Below are 22,749 nucleotides of genomic sequence, written 5' to 3' on the forward strand. Positions count from 1 at the left end.
ATGCAATTGCCTTCACACAAGTGGTGTCCCCAAGCTCAGTCAACACGGTGAGGGTGTCCACTTCCATCGGAATATCCAGTAATTTATGTGCTGCACCAGCTGCATTTTCTAATGACAAAATCATGTATAGTGCCTGTTTGAAGTCCCGTTGGACTTCTGCTAGTAGCTGGTTTTGCATGGTTACATCATTGTTCTCATGTGCCAAACAGTCTCTCAGCATCTCTTTCAGGTTTAAAACAAAGTCACATGCCTCTGCCAGTCAACTTAACCTCGTCAAACATCCCGGACACGCACTCCCCTATTCTTGAACTGTTGAATAAAAGCAATAGCATCTCAGAATTAGAGGAGGCTTGGAGTCGTAATGTTCCTTAACTAAGTCCATCAACTCTTGAAAAGTTTCAGTATCTGGTACCTCAGGAAACGCGAGGTTCCATAACCAAAAACGTGGGTTCACAAGCTGTCAGAATTACCCATTGCTTTTCATCTGCCCCAATGTATTTCCCTGGGTAAATTAATACATGCTTTCCACACCGGGCCCAGTCTTCCACAGTAGGATTGAACGTGTAAGCTTCCCAAATGATGGCATGATGCCAGAATGCTTACCCCAATTGAAATTGTTGGGAGCGAATTTCTTGAGGAGCACATTTTTTCTAAAAGGAAATATGAAAGGACACTGACAATTAAATACAAATCCAACATTGTTTTACAGGTACATAATAATAACTAGGGAAAGAATAGGACCACGTAGATATTTGTGTATAGAATCAGAGGTTGTGTGTAGGCAGGATGCTTAAATGAATACTTTCAGTCTCTGTTCACTAATGAGACAGATGATAAGAGTGTAGGGAATCAGGGAGAAAATCTGTGATACAATTAAATAAATTAACATAGAGGTTCTGAGTGGTCTGGCAGGCTTAAATGCAATTAAACCTGCAGATCCAACAGAAATGTATCCCATACAGTTGAATGAGGCAAGGGAGAAAATGCAGATTTAATCTGCATTTGGAGCGTTGGAGGCTGAGGGGTGACCTTTTAGAGGTTTACAAAATGATGAGGGGCATGGATAGGATAAATAGACAAAGTCTTTTCCCTGGGGTGGGGGAGTCCAGAACTAGAGGGCATAGGTTTAGGGTGAGAGGGGAAAGATATAAAAGAGACCTAAGGAGCAACTTTTTCACGTAGAGGATGGTACGTGTATGGAATGAGCTGCCAGAGGATGTGGTGGAAGCTAGTACAATTGCAACATTTAAGAGGCATTTGGATGGGTATATGAATAGGAAGGGTTTGGAGGGATATGGGCCGGGTGCTGGCAGGGTTGGGATATCAGGTCGGCATGGACGGGTTGGACCGAAGGGTCTGTTTCCATGCTGTACATCCCTTTGACCAAGTGTGTAGACAAGGGCAGTGCTACTTAGACTTTAGCAAGGGTTTTAATAAGATCCTTTAATAAGATCACAAAGGCAAGAGTCCATGAATTGAAGGAAGTTTGGCTAATTGAAGCCACCATAGGCTGAGTGGCAAGAAGCAGAGATGAGGATTGATGAGTGCTTTTTGATTGGATGCCTGTCTCTAGTGTGGGGTCAGTGTTGGGGCCTTTGCTGTTGTAATTTATATGACTGATATTGACATGACTGTACAAGGATTGATCAGTGAGTTTGTATACAACACAAATTGGTGGAGTGGTAAAATAGTGAGGAGGGCAACTTTAGATTACAAGAGGATATAAACTGGCCAGGTGAGCTGATTAGTGACAAATAGATTTCAGTCTAGATAAATATGAGTTGGATGCAGGACTAACAAGGGAAGTGGTAGGACTTTGAGAAGCACCGAGGAGCAGAGGGATCTGTGTGTGCATGTCCATCAGTCACTTCAAGAGGGTGCAGAGGAGATTTACCCAGATTAGATTAGATTACTTACAGTGTGGAAACAGGCCCTTCGGCCCAACAAGTCCACACCGCCCCGCCGAAGCGTAACCCACCCATGCCCCTACATCTACCCCTTACCTAACACTACGGGCAATTTAGCATGGCCAATTCACCTAACCTGCACATCTTTGGACTGTGGGAGGAAACCGGAGCACCCGGAGGAAACCCACGCAGACACGGGGAGAATGTGCAAACTCCACACAGTCAGTCGCCTGAGGCGGGAATTGAACCCAGGTCTCTGGCGCTGTGAGGCAGCAGTGCTAACCACTGTGCCACCGTGCCGCCTTGGGCTGAAGAGTTTCAGTTATGAACAGAGATTAGACAGACGAGATTTGTTTTCCATAGAGCAGATGAGATTGCGGAGTTATGATTGAGATGCATAAAATTATGAGGGGCGCAGATAGGATGGACAGAAAGAAATGTTTCCTCTTGACAGAGGAATCAATACCAATGTGGCATAGATTTAAGGTACAAAGTAGAGGGTTGAGAAGAGATATGAGGAGGATGATTGGAATCTGGAATTCATTGACTGTAAGAAATGTAGAGGTGAAATCTCCATATCATTTCAGAAGTATTTAGACGTGCAGTTGTGACAGAAGGCAAGTAAAGCTATGGGCTAAGTGCTAGCAAATGAGATTGGAATAGTTAGTAGTTTTATTTGAACACAATGAAATAAAGGACCTTTTCCTGTCCTGCAGATATCTGAGTGCGAGTGTGCAGAGAAGTCTTGAAAAAAATTATATCAGAACTAGTTTTCATATCAGGAAAGAATTGACAGACTGAATCAATTCACTTTTTTGAAAATAGAAAGCTGAGGGGTATTTTAATAGGGGCATTTAGAATTGTGAAAGGTTTTGATCATTTTTTTCGGCTGCAATTGCAGTCGGAGGAGCGACGGCGAGGACCTGAAGCCCTACAGGAAGGTAAATTTAAAGTATAAAAACTTACGTCCTGTATCGGCGGAGCGCACGCTGAGCAGGAGTGGGCACTGGACTGCTAAGTAGATGAGGCTTTATATGTGGACGGTTGCTTTACCCAAAACACTATTCAGGTAGTGTCTCCCAGCCATCCTCCTCCTCTAACCAAGAAAAAGCTTCTGTGCACCGAATTGGTAAGGTGACTTGTTTTTGTGGGTTTTTTTAGATTTTAGTGGTCTCGGAAATTTAGAATAGTGGGAATAGAGGTTAGGGCAGTTGAATGTTCCTCCTGCAGAATGCGGGAGGCAAGGGTCACCATTAGTGTCTCTGCTGACTGCATCTGCAGGTAATACACCCAACTCCAGCTCCTCAAAAACCGTATTGGTGAACTGGAGCTGGATGAACTTTGGATCATTCAGGAAGCGGAGGGGGTTATTGAGAGGAGTTACAGGGAGGTAGCCACACCTCAGGTACAAGAACAAGGTAGATGGGTTACCTTCAGGGGACAGAAAGGGAACCAGCAGGTGATGCAGGGATCCACTGTGCTGTTCCCCTCAACAACAAGTAGACCATTTTGGATACTGTTGGGGGATGACTTACCAGGGTAATCAATGGGGCACAGGTCTCTGCCACAAAGTCTGTCCCTGTTGCTCTGAAGGAAAAGGGGAAGAGGAGCAGAACATTAGTTATTGGAGACTCCATAGTTAGGGGGACAGATAGGAGATTCCGTGGGAACGAGAGAGACTCATGGTTGGTGTGTTGCCTCCCAGTTGCCAAGATCTGTAATGTCTCTAATCTTGTTTTGGTATCCTTGGGGGGAGGGGGAGCAGCCCCAAGTTGTGGTCCACATAGGCACTAACGACATAGGTAGGAAGAGAGATGGGGCTTTAAGGCAGAAATTCAGGGAGCTAGGATGGAAGCTTAGAGCTAGAACAAACAGAGTTCTTATCTCTCTAGTTTGTTACCCGTGCCACATGCTAGCGAGGTGAGGAATAGAGAGACAGTGGAGTTCAACATGTGGCTACAGGGATGGTGCAAGAGGTTTTGGATTCCTGGATAATTGGGACTCTTTCTGGCATAGGTGGGACCTCTACTAACAGGATGGACTTCACCTAAACCAGATGGGTACCAATATCCTAGGAGGGGTGAAATTTTCTAATGCTGTTCGAGTGGGGTTAAACTAATTCAGCAGGGGGATGGGAACCTAAATTATAGCTCAAGTATAAAGGACGTTGAGGAGTAGTGAGGTCAGAAATAAGTTTTCAAGGTAGCTAGAGGGCATCAGCAAGCAAGTGTGTCTACATCAATGCCAGCATAAGGTGTGCGAACTTGCAGCATGAGTTGGTACCTGGGACTTTGATGTTGTGGCCATTTCAGAGACATGGGTAGAGCAGGGACAGGAATGGTTGTTGCAAGTTCCGGGATTTAGATGTTTCAGTAAGAACAGGGGAGATGGTAAAAGAGGGGGTGGTGTGGCTTTGTTAGTCAAGCACTGTATTACGGTGGCAGAAAGGACGTTTGAGGACTCGTCTACTGAGGTAATATGGGCTGAGATTAGAAACGGGAAGGGGGAGGTCACCCTGTTGGGAGTTTTCTATAAACCTCCAAATAATTCCAGAGATGTAGTGGAAACAATAGCAAAGACGATTCTCGATAGAAATGAGAGTAACTGAATAGTTGTTGTGGGGGACTTAAACTTGCCAAACATTAACTGGGAGTACTATAGTTCAAGTACTTTAGATGAGTCAGTTTTTGTCCAATGTGTGCAGGAGGGTTTCCTGACACATTATGTAAACAGACCAACAAGCGGTGAAGATTGGTACTGGGTAATGAACCTGACCAGGTGCTGGATTTGGAGGTAGGTGAGCACTTTGGTGATAGTGACCACAATTTGGTTATGCTTACTTTAGGGATGGAAAGGGATACATATGTACCGCAGGGCAAGAGTTATCGCTGGAGGAAAGACAATTACGATGTGATTAGGCAACATTTAGGATGCTTGGTTGGGGACAGTTGAAATGCGGAGCTTATTCAAGGAATAGCTACTGCGAGTCCTTGATAAGTATGTACCTGTCAGGCAGGGAAGAAGTGGTCAAGTGAGGGAGCCGTGGTTTACTAAGGAAGTTGAATCTTTTGTCAAGAGGAAGAAGAAGGCTTATGTTAGGATGAGATGTGAAGGCTCAGTTTGGGTGCCAGAGAGTTACAAGTTAGCCAGGAAAGACCTCAAGAGAGAGCTAAGGAGAGCCAGGAGAGGACATGAGAAGTTGGCAGATAGGATCAAGGAAAGCCCTAAATCTTTTTATAGGTATATCAGGAATAAAAAAATGACTAGAGAAAGATTAGGCCCAGTCAAGGACGTAGTGGGAAGTTGTGCGTGGAGTCCGAGGAGATAGGGGAAGCGCTAAATGAATATTTTTCATCAGTATTCACACTGGAAAAAGACAATGTTGTTGAGAAGAATACTGAGAAACAGGCTACTAGACTAGATAGGGTTGAGGTTCACAAGGAGGACGTGTTAGCAATTCTGGAAAGTGTGAAAGTAGATAAGTCCACTGGGCCAGGTGGGAATTATCCGAGGATTCTCTGGGAAGCGAGGGATCAAATTGCTGAGCCTTTGCTTTGATCTTTATGTCATCGTTGTCTGCAGGAATAGTGCCAAAAGGATAGGAAATGTTGTTCCCTTGTTCAAGAAGGGGAGTAGAGACAACCCTGGTAATTATAAACCAGTAAGCCTTATTTTGGTTTGGGGTAAAGTGTTGGAGTTATAAAAGATAGGATTTATAATCATCTAGAGAGGAATAAGTTGATTAGGGATATCAACACAGTTTTGTGAAAGGTAAGTCATGCCTCACAAACCTTAATGGGTTCTTTAATAAGATGACCAAACAGGTGGATGAGAGTAAAGCGATTGATGTGGTGTATATGGCTTTCAGTAAGGTGTTTGATAAGGCTTCCCAGGCTAGGCTAATGCACAAAATATGGAGGCATGTGATTAAGGGTCATTTAGTGGTTTGGATTATAAATTGGCTAGCTGAAAGGACACAGAGGGTAGTGGTTGATAGTAAATGTTCATCCGGCAGTTCAGTTACTAGTGGGGTACCGCAAGGATCTGTTTTGGGTCCACTGCTGTTTGTCATTTTTATAAATGACCTGCATAAGGGATTAGAAGGATGGTTTAGTAAATATGCGGGTGACACTAGTGCGGAAGGATGTTGTAGGTTACAGAGCGGTACTGATAAGCTTCAGAACTGGGCTGAGTGGTGGCAAATGAAGTTTAATGCAAAAATGTGTGAGGTGATTCACTTTGGAAGGAGTAACAGGAATGCAGAGTACCAGGCTAATGGTAAGATTCTTGGTAGTGTAGGTGAACAGATAGATCTTGGTGTCCATGTCCATAGATCTCTGAAAGTTGCCACCCAGGTTGATAGGGTTGTCAAGACGGTGTATGGTATGTTAGCTTTTATTAGTAGAGGAATTGAGTTTTAGAGACATGTGGTCATGCTGCAGCTGTACAAGACTCTGGCGGACACACTTAAGAGAATTGCATACAGTTCTGGTCACCACATTATAGGAAGGATGTGGAAGCTTTGGAAAGAGTTCAGAGGAGATTTACTAGGATGTTGCCTACTGTGGAGGGAAGGTTTTATGAGGAAAGGCTGTGGGACTTGAGGCTGTTTTCGTTAGAGAGAAGTTTGAGAGGTGACTTAAAATTGAGACATATAAGATAATCCGAGGGTTAGATAGGGTGGATAGTGAGACACTTTTTCCTCAGATGGTTATGGCTAGCACAAGAGGACATAGCTTTAAATTGAAAGGTGATAGATATAGGATTGATGTCAAAGGCAGTTTCTTTATTTAGAGTAGTAGGGGCATGCAATGTACTGCCTGCAACAGTAGTAAACTCACCAATTTTAAGGGTATTTAAATGGTCACTTGATAGACATATGGATGAAAATAGATTAGTGTAGGATAGATGGGCAGCCTGTACTACGCTGTAATGTTCTATATTCTATATACAGTGAGAACATTCGCCAGAGACCTGGGTTCAATTCCCGCCTCAGGTGACTGTGTGGAGTTTGCACATTCTCCCCGTGTCTGCGTGGGTTTCCTCCGGGTGCTCCGGTTTCCTCCCACAGTCCAAAGATGTGCAGGTTAGGTGAATTGGCCATGCTAAATTGCCCGTAGTGTTAGGTGCAGGGGTATATGTAGGGGAATGGGTCTGGGTGGGTGCGCTTCGGCCAGTCGGTGTGGACTTGTTGGGCCGAAGGGCCTGTTTCCACATTGTAAGTAATCTAATCTAATCTAAACATTCCTATTGTGGGAAAGAATATAACTAGAGCATCAATTTAAGATAATCACCAAAATAACCAGTTGGGCATTCAGAAGAAACTTCTTTCAAATGACTTGCTACCATAAGAAGCAGTTGCATAACATAGATGCGTTTAAGGGGAAAGTAGACCAGGATATGCAGGAGAATGGATGATTGTGATGGTAAAATCACATGAGAAAAGACGAGAAGAGGCTCATGGACGGGTGATGTTAAAAGGACTATTTCTGTTCTTTATATCTTGTGCAGATGCTGCTAATCTGTCTGTGTTTGTGACAGCATTAAATATGAAATGGGTCTGGAAACACAGAGCAGTAGATTTAAGATTGAAATTAATTACTTTGGCAACTGACAGTTAAGTAACAATTTACCATCTTTTCAGAATTCAGCATTTGAAATCATCCTTTGAAAATAATCTGTGTCCCAGTGTGGATTTTGAAGAACAGATATTCAGTAATGAGGTTGGTACATGTTCAATATGTTCAGTTTATCTGGCAGGGATTGATTCAAAAGAGATACGTTTAGTATTTCAGTTCTTTTCAGATTTTGCTATCTTTGCTTTGCTGTAACTAGAATTGGCATGTCTTTTTTCAGTAATGAAGAGGAGGTTTGTTCAGATGGATTATTTTATAAGACCACTCATCAAAACTTTTTTTCAGTTTTATATTTCCTCTAATCATCTGTACAATTTTTAGATATGATTTGGACACATTCTGAGCAGTATTTTTAAGGTGAAAGGCAGGAGATTTGGGGGGATTTGAGAAAAACCTTTTTCACCTGGAGAGTGGTGGGAATCTGAAACGTGCTGCCTGGGAGAGTAGTTGAAGCAGTAATTTCACAATCTTTAGAAAGAACTTGGATGAGCATTTGAAACATTCAAGGCTATGAGCTTCATGCTGCAAGATGGGACTGATATAGATTTAAGTGTACCTTTGATGGTACAGAATTGATAGGCCAAGGGCCTCTGCATGATTCCACAAGTATGAACATAAACTATTTTAGAACTTTGCCAACATTGAGAAAATTTTCAAAATGTGCAGCATATTAACGATATAAGGGTTTCTGCTGCTACCACCCTTACAGACAGTGAGCTTCAGATTCCTAAGTTTATTTTTTCTCAGAACTCTCTAGACCTCCTACCTCTTACCTTAAATCAATGCCATGCTGGTCATTGACCTCTCCATCCAAGGGGAAATATTTGTTCTGATCCACCCTATTTATGCCCCTTGCAATTTTATGCATCTCAATCATGTTTTCCCTCAGTCTCCTCTGCTCTGAGAATTCCACCTCTGCTCTGGCTCGAAACATCGATTCTCCTCCTCCTCGGATGCTGCCCGATCTGTTGTGCTTTTCCAGCACTCCACTCTCGACTCTGATCGCCAGCATTTGCGATCCTCACTTTCTCCTGCTCTGAGAAAAACAAGTCCCATCTATCCAATCTCTGTTCATAACTGGAACTGTCCACCCCATGCAACATCATGTTAAATTTCCTGTACAGCATTATTAAATCATTCATATATAGAATATCTATATAGAATCCTTACAGTGTGGAAACAGACCCTTTGGCCCAACAAGTCCACACTGTCCCTCCGAAGGGTAACTTACCCAGACCCATTCTCCTACCCTATCATTCTACGTTTACCCCTGACTTATGGACCCCAGCTATACATCCCTGAACACTTTGGGCAATTTACCTTGGCCAATTCACCTAACCTGCACATCTTTAGATTGTGGGAGGAAACCAGAGCACCCGGAGCACTCTTATAGTGTAGATTCAAGAACCTCAGCCAATATTTTATACATTTACAGCTTAACAACCCTGCTCTTAAAGTCTAGACCTCAACAAAAAAAGGCAAGTTGCCTTCTTAACCACTTTATCAACCTATGTGAAGGGACCAGTGGACATGCAGATCAAAGTTGCTCTGATCCTTGATGCTTCTCAGGGTTCTACTGTTCATCATGTTGTCCCTTGTCTTTCTTGTCCTGCCCACATGCATCACCTCACAATTATCCATATTGAATTCCATTTGCCAAAATGACCAGCCTGACTATATTCTCCTGTAACTTAAGGCTATCGTCCATTCTATTTCCCACTCCACTAATTTTTGTATCACCACAATAACCCCTTCTTTCAAGTCTTAATTGTTTATATTTATCACAAACAGCAAGGACCCCAGTACTAATCCCAACAATGAACATCACTGGACACAGGCTTCCAATCACAAAAACATCCCTCAACAGCATGTTTCTTGCAGCTGCTGTTGTGATTGCATTCATACCTAAAGATTTATTATTATTTTATTACAGTTGTTATCTTTTGCTAATTTAAGATGTTTATTCATTTGGTTTTTCTAACAATCAAACAAAAACAAACAAAAATAATGGTGACTTATTTTCAAATTGACTTTTTAAAAAAATCGTTGCAGGGCCTACAGTGAACAGTTGAAGTTTTATTTTAATTCTAAATTTAGAACCAAAAAAAAATGCATTTTAAAGGGAGTTTTTCTTTACATTGAAACAGCTTTTTTTTTGAAGTAAAGTGTTGTGCAGGATTCCCCAAAATTAAAACACATGGTCAGCTCTCGAGAAGGTTTTTATTTGAGGAATTTATTGAAGAGGAGCCATTTTAATTCAATTAGTTTAAATTTAAATTTGATGGTGTTGACAACCTTAAACTTATCCAATTGTAAAGAAATTAATATGTCATCAACGGTATAAAGAAGGGTCAACTGGACAGAGAGGGAAGAGCCAAATGCCAAGTGCCATTTGAAGAGGTAAGAAATCTCAATGCTCTCAGAAAAAAAAGGCACATTTAGCAAGTATTCCTGATACTAGAATTCGATGAAGAGATGCTTTCAGAACAGAAGACTTACAGAGAAAAGATCCCAACAGCAGAATCAGCGGAAAGAAAGAGGAGCATTTCAGAAGAATATTCTGTGTGAATTTTGAGAGACTCAGTTTTGATTTATTGTTTTCTTATTACCTGGATTTATATAAGTGGAACCTGTGTTATTGAAACAGCATACCAATAGAATTTAGTTCAGTTAGGAAATAGATAGTAGTTAGGGAGTAATTGTTTGAGGTTTATTAGGAATTCTGTTAATTTGTTCACTGTTGGAGTTAGATAAATAAATTGTTACTTGTTATTTGTGGAGTGAGTGAAAGGATTTCATTTCATTTCATTACTCCTTTAAAACAGATTGAGAGGGGAGAGGTATGTTACACCCCTTGTCACGCTTCCTTATCAGATTATCAAAGGCGAGGTGCGTCTCTCTAGGTGTTTCGGTTTTAGTTATCAGAGGGGTATTGACCTCCCTTTCATACCATATGTAAGTGTTACTGAATGTCGCTTTTATTGACTTAATATTATTAAGTGCATATAAGAAGTACATATAATACAATTAAGGACATATAAGAGTGAGATATCTCGTAGATTTAGAAAAGTGATTATATAGCAGGATCAGTCAGGTAGATGGATGAATGTCAGCCAAGATAAGTTAATTCAAAATACTCTGTGGCTATTTGTCTATCAAATAGATATTCAATTTTTGGTACTGTTGGAGGGATAGTCTCTCAAAGGAAAATATAAGGGGCAGTCAGTTATTGGACACTTGGAATGATTCTTATGCTAGAGAGCATTTAAGAGAACTTAATAGAAGAATTGTTATAGGGAACTCTCCTGTCAGAGGCACAGACAGCAGATTCTGTAGCAGAGAGTGTAAATTTAGGATAGTATGTTGTTTTCCTGGTGCTGGAATCATCTCTAAATAATTCACTGTTTGTGAAAGGTGAGATTGAGAAGCTGGAATTTTTTATGCACACTGGTATGACTGATGTTTTAGGGAAAAAGTAAGGCTTTATAGAGTGAATTTAAGAGGTTAGGTAATAGATTTAAAAATGGAACCTTATAAAGTAACCTCTGGCTTACTCCCAAAGCCAAACTCAAATGAGGGAAGAAACAAAAAGATAAAGGAGATAAATCAATGACTAGAGAGGTAGTGTATAGTTCAGGAATTCAGATTTATAGACAATTGGAATGTCTTTTTGGGCAGAAAAGACCTGTTCAAAAAGGATGGGTTTAACCTGAACTGGAACGGGACTAATGTCTTAGCAGGGAGATTTGATCATTCCATTAAGAGAGACTGCTAGAGACGGTGGGGGGATGGAGGGCTTTCAAAGTAGCAGTGTCAAAAGCAGGATTGATGGGGAAAAGTTCTGGATGTGAAGAGAGCAGGTCAATTAGAAAAGAGAGTCAGAGTACGTAGTAACTCTGAAGAATTATATTGAATTTATTTCAATGCAAGGCTTTCAATGCAAGACAGATAAGGCTGATGAACTCCCGGAGCATGTTTGGAAACATGGAATTATTACATTATAACTTGATTGAGTGATGGACAGGACTGGCAGCTCAATGTTCTGGGTTTTAAATGCAATGGGAAGGATAGGAAAAGAGGCAAGATAGGAGGGGGAGCAGCGCTTTTTCTTAAAGAGTATATTACTGCTGTAACTAGAGAAAATATTTCTGAAAAATTGTCCAGTGAAACTATGTGGGTAGAAATTATAAATAATAAGGGAAAGATCAACTTGAGGGGATTGTATTATAGAATCCTCCCATAGTCAGAGGGAAATTGAGAGACACATATCCAGGGAGATCTCAGACATATAAGCATGATAAGGTTGGAAGACGGCACAGTCTTCCAGTGATTAGCACTGCTGCCTCACAGCACCAGGGACCTGGGTTCGATTTCCATCTCGGGCGACTGTCTGTGTGGAGTTTGCACATTCTCCCTGTTTCTGTGTGGGTTTCCTCCAGGTGCTGCAGTTTCCTCCCACAATTCAAAGATGTGCAGGTCAGGTGAATTGGCCGTGCTAAATTGCCCCTAGTGTTAGGTACATTAGTCAAGGGTAAATATAGGGTAGGGGAATGGGTCTGGGTGGGTTACTCTTCAGAGGGTCGGTGTGGACTTGTTGGGCTGAAAGGCCTGTTTCCACACTATAGGGAATCTAAACCAAGGTTGTAATAATGAAAGATTTTAATTTTCCAAACAGTGACTGGGCCTACCATAGTGTTAAAGGTTTGGATGGTGAAGAATTTGTCGAATGTGCTCAAGAAAATTTTATTGATTAATATGTGGATGCTGCACATAGAGAAGGAGTATAACTTGACCTTCTTTTGGGCAATAAGTCAGGGCAAGTGACTGAAGTAAAAATAGGGGAACACTTTGGGTCCAGCAATCATAATTCTATTTGTTTCAAAATGGTAATGGAAAAGAATAAGCCTTCCCTAAAAGTTAAAATTTTTAATTGGAGTAAGGCAAGTTTTAATGGTTTGAGACAAGAACATTCAAAAGTTGATTGGAATAGACTGTTCGTAGATAAAGGAGCATCTGACAAGAGGAATGATTTCCAAAGTGTGATGATGAGAGTTCAGAGGCATTGTGTTCCTGTTAGAGTGAAGGTTAATAGGAGAAGGATTACACCCGAAACATCAACTTCTCCTCCATCTGATGCTTCCTGGCTTGCTGTGTTCTTTCGACTTCCTGCCTGTCTATTTTGGATTTCAGTTTCTGCAGCTTGGCTGGTAAGATTAAGGAATAATGGATGAATAAAGATATTGAGGTTCTAATCAAGAATAGAGGTTCTAGTCTCTTGAATCTTATTTTAGATGTCAACAACTTGATTCAGTGGAATCTCTGAATCAATATAACAAGTTCTTAAGATAAAAGTCAGGTAGGCAAAGAGGAGGACTAGATAGCATGGACAGATAAGGTTAAGGATAATCCAAAACAATTCTAAAAGTGCATGAATAGTAAGGGGGTAACTAGAGAGAGGGTAGGGCCCCTTGAAGATTAAGGAGGTCAACTGTTTTTAAAACAGTTCACATTACAGAAGAGGAAGTTCTGGAAGTATAAATGAATAAAATTCCAGGACCTAATCTAATGTATCCCAGAATGTTGTGAGAAGTAAGGGAGGAAATTGCAGAAATACTTCCATCACCTATAACTATGGGTGAAGTGCCTGATGACTAGAGGGTGGCTAATGTTGTACCTTTGTCTAAGAAGGTTTGTGACGAGAAACTGGTGAAATATAGACATGTGCGACTTCAGTTGAAGGTAAATTTTTGGGAATGATTTTAAAAGATAGGATGTATGGATATTCAGAGAGGCAAAAATTGATTAGGAATAGTCAATATGGTTTTGTGAAAAGCTTGGATGTTTTTAAAACAGTTCACATTACAGAAGAGAAAGTTCTGGAGGTCTTAGGAAGTTTTCACAAACTTGATTGAGTTTTTGAGGAAGTTATCAAAAAGATTGATGAGGGCAGAACAGTAGACATTGTTTACTTGGACTTTAGTAAAGCCTTCGGCAAGGTTCACATGGTAGACTAATTAGTAAAGTTGGATCACATGGGATTCAAGGTGAGCTTGCCAACTGGATAAATAATTGGCTTAATGACAGGAAACAGAGGCTGGTAGTGGAGGGTTGTTTTTTGGACTGGAGGCCTGTGACCAACGGTGTTCCAAAGGGATTGGTTCTGTGTCCTTTTTTGTTTGTCGTGTATATAAAAGTGCATTAAGAGTATGAGAATATAGTAAATTTGATTATGGTTAGTAAGCTTACAGAAAGTTAGTGGCATAGTAGATAGTGACAAAGTATATCTAAAATTACAAAGGGATTTTGATCAAATGGGTCAATGGGCTGAATAATAACAGATGGAGTTCAATCTGGATAAATGCGAGCCATTGTATTTTGACACAACAAACAAGGGTAGGACTTACACAATGTATGCCTTGGGTAGTGTCGTAGAGCAGAGGGAGCTAGGGGTTCTTTGAAGTTTGCGTCACTTATAGACAGAGTGGTTAAAAAGACATTTAGCATTCTTGTTTTCCTTGCTGAATCCCCTGAAAATAGGAGTTGGGATGTCATGTTGAGATTGTACAGGACATTGGTGAGGCCTCTTCTGGCGTAGTGTGTCCAGTTCTGGTCACCCAGGAAGGATAGGAAGGATATTACTAAGCTGGAGAGGGTTCCAAGGAGATTTACCAGGAAGATTTTGGGTATGGAAAGGGGATTTCTTTCACTTGTGTGTAGAAGGTTGAGAAGTGATGTGACTTTATATGAGTTATGAACTTATATGAGTTTATAAACTCATGAGGGGTATACAGAGGAATCTCGATTATCCAGCATTTGATTAACCAAATTTCGGATCATCCGAACAAGATCACAAGGTGCTGATGCGTGGCTAACTATGTTATCTAGCATTTGATTAACTGAACAAAATATTCCCCGCCTGTGTCCTTTGGATAATCTGTAGATAGGATTAATAGTAGGCATTTGTTTTCCCTAGGATGGGGGAATTTCAAGACCAGGGGGCACATTTTTGAGGTGAGAGGAGAGAGATTTTTTAAAAAGAGACTTTTTTTTAAGCTAAGTGTGTTTGTGTATGGAATGAACTTCCTGAGGAAGTGGTGGATGTGGGTACAATTACAACATTCAAAAGACATTTACATAAATACATGAAAGGAAAGGTTTGGAGGGAAATGGACCAGGAGCAGGTAGGTGGGACTAGTTTATTTTGGGATTACGTTCAGCATGGACTAGTTGGACTGAAGGGTCTGTTTCTGTGCTTTATGACTCTATTACAATCACTCTCCACCTCCTGACTTTCTGTGTCTAATTTGCCAAATATCCTTGGATCCCATGGACTCTTATCTTTGCTAGCACTTACCAAAGAGCCTTGCTGAAGTTTGAGTACTACCTTGAATGCATTGCCCTAACCCACATAGGTTACCTCTTCAAAAATTCAGTCAAGTTGACCTCTCCTTATCAAAACAACTGTTGATAGTTGTTGATTGATACCTGCCGCTCCAAATGCAGATTAATTCTCCCTCAAAATTATTTCCAAAGATTTCCCCACCACAGAGGTTAGACTGATTGACTTGTAGTCTTTTTTTGCTTCATCTCTTGCTCCCTTCTTGAATAACAGTGGCACATTGCATGCCCCCTTATTTTCTGGCCCCTATCCTGTGGCCAGGGAAGAATTGTAAATTGTTGGCAATGCCCTTGATACTTGCTGCCTTGTTTCACTCAAAGGCCTATAATATAGTTTATTCACTCTAGACACTTATCTGCTTTCTAGCCTACCAGACCGCCTAGAATCTCTTTTCTGTCTATGCAAATTAATTTACTAGTATCATGGACCTTCTCCCGGATTTCTATTCCCATATCATCCAACTCAGTAGTGAATATTGACCCAAAACATTTGTTAAGAACCCTACTTATATCCTCTACCTTCCACCTAAAAGTTTCCAATATATTCTTTAATGGGGCCTACTCTTTCCTGCGTTATCCTGATATGTACTTGTAAACTAACTTAGAAGTTTCCTTTATTTTACGTGCCATTATTCTTTGGTGCCCCATTTTTGATCTCCTGATTTACTTTTTAAGTTTCCCCATCCACATTCTGTACCCCTGTAATGCTTTTGCTGTTTTGTGCCCTCAGTATCTGCTTTAAGCATTCCTTTTTCTCTTTATCCAATTCTGTAAATCCCTCGATATCTAAGGTGCACAGAATTGGTTGGTCTCATCCTTTGTCTTGATTGGAACATTTTAAACATCTATTTATAGGATGTGGGTATTGTTGGCTGGCTAGCATTTATTGCCACTCCCGAGTTACCCTTAAGTTCGTGATGGTGAGCTATGTTCTTGAACCACTGTAATGTTGTTCCTGTACTTTCCCTATTTCTTTGTGGACTGCAGCTCACAGCTGTGATACAGATTTATCTAAAAGCATCAACACTGGTCAAATCATATATGACTTTATTAAAATCTGACTTACCCAGTTTAGAACTTTAAGTAACAATAACATTGTTAAATGGCAATAAAACTTCTGGTGTTGTTGTTGCATAGATGCACTTGATGAGAAAAGACATGAAAACAGTCCAAGAGAGACTTCTAAAGGAAATGGTAAGAAGACATCATGTATACTGTATAGTCACAGTTTATCATTGATACTACTTCAGCGTTTGCAATCTGATGTAATATTTATTCCGATTGTACCATAGTGACTAAACTACAAATGGATCCAATAATTAAATCAATGATAACATTCAGCAGCTGATAATTATTAATAATATTTAGTCATTTATTGATACTAATGATTAATTTATTCATCTCCAATTAAGTGCCTGATTTGAGCATAATTCCAAAAAAAAAGTTTTTGCTGCAGTACTGAGTTCTGTCTTGATGTAGGTCCAAATTACAAGACCATGGCCCACATCCTACAGTCCCAGTAGTGCTGAACACTAAGACCTTCTGCACTATTGAGAATCACAACAGTTTCACACGTTCCAAGAAGTTCATTTTCTATGGAGCCCAAACTAGTGGTTCTTCAGAAATGGTTCCATGGGAGAGTACAGTGATCCTCCCAACCTGTCATGTGTAAACTTGGGCTGTTTTCCCAGTACTTCGAAAGTTATTTACACTATTTATTTAGGACTGCTCCTTGCAGATGTAACAACATATTCCAGGAATGCAGCCCAATTAATCAGATGCAGAAGTTATGTTGCAGCTATAAGAACATCTGGTTAAACTCCGCTGGAGTACTGTGAGCAGATCTGGGCACCACATCTTAAGAAGGATAGAATGACCTTGGAGTATGTACAATGTACCAGAACCTGATTAAATTGTGATGAGAGGTTATACAAATTAGGTGTGTTTCCATAGAATTTAGGGGTGATATGATCAAAATCTTCAGGATATTAATAGGAAAAGACAGGGCGATAAAGGCAGACTATTTTCACTTGGTTGGAGATTCAAGAACTAGGAGGCATAGTCTGAGAATTAGGTCCAAACTGTTCGGGAGAGATGTGCAGCAGCATTTCTAAACAGAAAGTAGAGGTTTGGAACTGTTCCATAAGTGGAATGGATGCTAGACCAGTTGATAATTTTAAATCTGACATACATTTTTGTGAAGTAAAGCTATTCAGGGCTATGGCAGGTACATGGAGTTAGGCCACAGATCAGTCATGATCTCATTGAATGTAGAACAGGCTCGAGGGGCTGAATGGCCTACTCATGTTCCTGTGTTTCTAATGAATTGCTCCTTCAGAGATCCAGCTCTGATTTGTAGTCCCTTTTTGTTTCATGCATATTCTATCCCAGTATGTTCCCACGGTCTAAGTTTTTGTTTGTCATGGCAACATTACTCTTTCCCTTCCTGAGCATCATTCCTGTTTGACAAGGTCGAATACAGAGACTCTTCTATCTGTTCAGCAAGTCCATTGGCTATGAATGATACAGTTGTCAGAGTAAATTCATTATTAACCTCCTGTGTACTGTTATACAATTCTGTCACCCCTCCAGTTAGGAGCAAGAGTAGGCCACTAAGCCCCTCCATCATATTTTACTATTCAATATAGAAATGATTGACCTGATATTCCCACCTCCCCTGATATTCTTTCTATTACTTACCAAGACATTCAAAGACTCTGCACCTCTACATTGTGAGGAAGAGAGTTCCACAGACTTGCAACTAAAGAGAAAAAAATAAATCCTTCTGCCTGTCTTAAATGGGCAACCACTCGTTTTTAAACAGTGGTTGTCCCATAAGATAAAACATTCTCCTCTGTCAAAACTTCTCATAGTTTTCTCGGACTCAATCAAATTGCCCTTTACTCTTCGAAACTCCAGTGGATACAAGCCTAATCTGTTCAACCTTTCTTCCTAACACAACCAGCCCATTTGGTTATCAGTCTGGGAAACATATTCTGAACAACTTTCCATACAGCATTCTTTCCTTAAATAAACAAAGTCACCATAGTCTTTCTCTCACCAGAGAGTCAAACTGGTGTGATTTAACCCAAGGGTCACCATACCTCAGACAAAGGGAGAGGCTGAGAAGGTAGGACCCTCATAGTAACCTCAGCCAGTTTGGGAATTGAACCCATGCCTCAGTAGTATTCTGTATTGCAAATCAACCAGTCAGTCAGCTGAGCTAACTGACCATTAGTACTCTAGCTGTCGTCCCACCAGTGACTTGCATTTGGATTCAATTTCACTCACAATAAACAAGAGCATTAGCTTTCCTAATTATTTGCTATGCCTACATGCAAACCTTTTAGCAATTAATGCACAAAGGATGCCAGATCCTGTTGCATCTCAAAGCTCTGCAACATCGTATTCAAAATTTAAAGTCACACAACACCAGGTTATAGTCCAGTTCGGGAGTATTGGCTTTCGGAGCGCTGCTCCTTCATCCATAGCTACCCGATGAAGGAGCAGCACTCCAAAAGCTAGTACTTCAAAATGATCCTGTTGGACTATAACTTTGTATTGTGTGATTTTTAACTTTGTCCATCCCAATCCAATACCGGCACCTCTACATCATGATCTCTCACTCAGATAGAATGCTTTTTTGTTCTTTTCACCAAAATCAACTATCTCATATTTTACCTCATTATTTGCCAGAACTTCATCCACTCACTTAGCCTATTCTCATGGAAACCCAAGTACAGTACATCCACTGGTTCCCAATTACCCACACCTCATTACTTTTTCAAATAACTTCACTAGGTGAAGTCTACCACATTATTTTTTTCATGTTAAAAAGAAATTTCTCCTATGATCATCAGAATTATGTTTTCATTTCTGACAGAATATTACATTTGTGTGCAAATGTTGCTGAACTAAAGTAAGTGGTTTCTCTTTCAGCAAGAAGAGGAGCTGGTGACAGTACGCAGAGGGTTGCAATCCTTCTTTCAGTCTGAAACTATGCGATTTTGAAAAGTGTTAATCACAGGCAAAATTATCGAAGTGCAAGTTTAGAACCGTGTGTATTACAATGTTCAGTGTTTCTTTGTTCAGTTAAATACTAACTTTGTGAGTAGAAAAATTATTAAATTGGATAAATGTGTGCAACATGCTCCATTCAGGGCTAGTAATTCAATAGTTCTGGATATGTATCATCCTGATACCTTTATTATTAAAGAAAATATTGCATGTTTTATTGTCTCATTCATTTCCCCAGTTTCAAGAGTACTGCATGTGATAGTATTCTAACCTCTGATCCTATTTCACTTAATACAAGGAGAATAAACAAGTAAAAACATAAAATTAAATAATTTATATGACTTGAATGCAGGTTGACAAAACATAAACCTGGCAACATTGAAGTTAACAGATAATATTATAAACTGTATAGCCAGTGCTTAGTAATTTGTTAACTGGCTTCAGCATATAATAAACAAGGCTGAAGCAGGCTACTTAATTATATGAATACTTATTCAGTCTGGAATAACTTTCAAACTGTTCATTTTTGAAAATTAAATTTTTGATGGAAATCATTTATCGGAAATGCTGTGCTTGTTGTATCAGTACTGTGCTTAAATGTTTTGATTATGACGTATTCCTTGCTTACTAAGTTGTGCCACTGTTCATACAAATTTGCTATCCAACTTCGTGTTGACCCAACCTATCTGAATCCATAAAGACACCATCTATGAAGTCTTCATGGACATACAATACCAAGACTACATCTACATACACCATACCTTCTATCAAATCTCTCTCATTGCCAGTTGGTTCTCTAAAAAACTGTTCCAATAAACTCTTTGGAGTCATTTTTTAAGCTACCTTTTCAAATCTGATTCATCTGTGCTATATTGAATAAAGGTTGGGTGGCAGTAATGGTGGTAGTAGTAATCCAAAGGCTAATACTCTGGGGATACAAGTTCAGATCTCCCCACAGCAAATGGTGAAGTTTGAATTCACTGAATACATTTGGAATGTAAATGAATTGTTAATTGTTATAAAAATCCATCTGCTCACTAATGCACTTTAAGGAAGGAAATCTGTCATCCTGACCTAGTGACTCCAAAGTCACAGCAATTAGTTGACTCTTCACTACTCTGTGCAATGGCCTACTAAGCCACTTAGTAAGTGTCAAACAATTGTGGAAATCAATAAAATATGAAAATGCATCCTGATTGCAGGCGTTGAGCTAAATGAATAACAAATCCAGCCTAGTCAACTGGGCAAAGTATTCTTAAGTAATGTCTTAGGACTTGTACCAACATTGAGAGAGCTGTCCTACTGACTAGTCAAGCAAAAAATTAAAAAGGAAATTGCTTGTAAAACTCAGCAAGTCTGGTAGTATCTTTGGGAAGAAAGCAGAGTTAACATTTTGTGTCCAATGACTTTTCATCAGAATAAGCAAGAGCCTTACCACTCCTCAAATAATTCCTTAAAAACAATGTTCCAGACACACCTCACTGGAGTAACACTGCAAATCAAGCCCCACTCTTACAGGAGTCATCACAGAAGTTAAAGTTTTTAAAAGAAAAAAACAAAATCCACAAACTACCTGATTTTCAGACCAGGTTGATTGAAAACACAGGTTTTTGCACTTAACAGGAAAATGTTATTTATCACAGATCATTAGATTAAGGTGTCATTACAGATAAAGAATTAGAACTAATTTCAGTAAATTCTACAAATTAAAACTCTAAACAGTTACACACTACCTTACACACAGACAAATATGGGGGAAGAAGGTAGAAAAGAGTTCTGTAGTCTTCGTTCACAAAATTTATTGAGTTGGACTTGAAGTTTTTCTTTCCCATATCATACTTACTACTTTTTGAAAATCACTTCAAATCAATGCCCTCTCGTTTTATAAGCAGGGGCAGTTTCTCCCTATCTAGTTCAACTGAGCATTCAGTAGGACATTATTTGGATGATTATTTGGGTAGAAATAATATGCAAGAGTCTGGGGAGAAAACATTGGCAATAGGAAATTATGCTTATTCAAATAGTTGATACAGACATGATGTGCCAAATGGCCACCTTCAGCGCTATAACAGTTAATGTCAACTAATGTGATACTCTTATCCAGATGGCCCATATTTTGAGAACTTTCATATCAGCCTTCTTAGCCTTTTTCCCAAGGAAAGCAATGCCCACTTTTTTAATTCTATCTTCATAACTCAATTACATATACCTGAAACCTGTTCTGCACTTTCCTCAGTATATTCTTGGAGTGTGACATCTAGAACTGCATATTCCCCAATTCTGGATGTTTTGTGTATCTTGCACTTTCTCTCTCACACAGACATGCACACTAGGAATAACACACTCCCTGGTCTGCTTGATTCTCACTGTATCTCACATATACACTCACTCACATAATGTATGCCTCAGTCTACAGGCATACAAATCGGAAAAGTGTGGTAAAAGGTGTCGGGATCAGAAAAGCCAGTTTACATATTGTGACTCTGTTCAACAGATTTCTTGCATAAGTTCAATGTAGCCACCTTGACTGTATTAATAAAGCCTAGAATACTATATAAAGACAAAATAACTACGGATGCTGTAAATGAGAAATAAAATGGAAATTGCTGGAAAAGCTCAGCAGGTCTGGCAGCATCCGTGAAGAGAAATCAGAGTTAACTTTTTGAGTCCGGTAACCCTTACTCAGAATTTCCTCATAAATACTGTATACTTTGTAATGATTAGGAAAAGTCTACAATTATTTTTAAGTTAAACTGACTGGTCTGTAATTGGTGAGCTTATCCTTACAACCTTTGTTGAACAAAGGTTTGCAATTCTGCATCCTCTAGCACCTCCCCTAAGTCTGAGGAAGATTGAAACGTTATGACCGACTGCATTCTCACTTCCTTCAATATCCTTGAATAAGTCTTATCTAGTCCTGGTGCCTGTATAACTTTAAGGTCTGAGTCTATTAAACACTTCCTCCTTATCAACTTGGAATACTTAGTCATGATGCCAAAGACATCAATCTAGGTGTTTCCTAACTGGAAGCTTTGGATGAACTGGGAAATCCACTAAGACCAGGTGTACAGCATTCAAGTTGGACGACCCAGATCTATCCAGATATGACCTCCACAAAGCCATCAGAGATGCCAAGAGACCGTGCCAGACCAAGTTAGAGATCCAAATCAACCTTTCGATTCCTGCTGCCTGTGCCCATGTCTAAACAGTATACTGGGATACAAAATGAAGCAGTGCTAGATAGTGGACAAAGACACATTTCTCCCTAATGCACTCAATACTTTCTATGCTCGATTCAAGCAGAATGCCAGCATCACAGTGTCATCTGCCCTAACAGCCCCAGTTGCACCTGTTCTCTGTGTCACTGCTGCAGACATAAGATCAATATTTCTGGGAGTCAACCCAAGGAAAACGATGGTCCTAGACAGAGACCCCAGCCTTGCACTTAGATCCTGTGTGGACCTGCTAGCAGATGTATTCATTGACACTTGCAGCCTCTCCGTCCTCCAAGTTAAAGTCCCCACCTGCTTCAAGAATGTCTAGAGAATCACTAGAATGTGGAAACAAGTCCACACTGACCCTCTGAGGAGTAACCAACTAGACCCATTCCCCTACATGTATCCCTGGCTAATATATCTAACCTACGCATCCCTGAACACTATGGACAATTTAGCATGGCCAAGTCACCCAACCTGCACATCTTTAGACTGTAGGAGAAAACTGGAGCACCCAGAGGAAACCCCTGCAGACACGGGGAGAATGTGCAAACTCCACACAGAGAGTCACCCAAG

At 40.1% G+C, this 22,749-nt stretch overlaps 1 protein-coding gene across 1 annotated transcript in view; it reads left to right on the top strand.

Moving 5' to 3' along the window:
* The window catches only part of LOC140463231 (synaptonemal complex protein 2-like), a 377,524-nt gene extending 358,274 nt beyond the window's left edge, over positions 1-19,250 (top strand). Inside the window, exons 21-23 of the mRNA XM_072557016.1 lie at positions 7,552-7,630; positions 16,079-16,135; positions 18,881-19,250. Coding sequence (XP_072413117.1) covers positions 7,552-7,630; positions 16,079-16,135; positions 18,881-18,952 — 208 coding nt within the window. The 3' untranslated portion in view covers positions 18,953-19,250. The remainder of the gene's footprint in view (positions 1-7,551; positions 7,631-16,078; positions 16,136-18,880) is intronic.
* The last annotated feature ends 3,499 nt before the right edge of the window (positions 19,251-22,749 follow it).

Source organism: Chiloscyllium punctatum, chromosome 37 (genome assembly GCF_047496795.1).
Source record: "Chiloscyllium punctatum isolate Juve2018m chromosome 37, sChiPun1.3, whole genome shotgun sequence".
Lineage (NCBI taxonomy): Eukaryota > Metazoa > Chordata > Chondrichthyes > Orectolobiformes > Hemiscylliidae > Chiloscyllium > Chiloscyllium punctatum.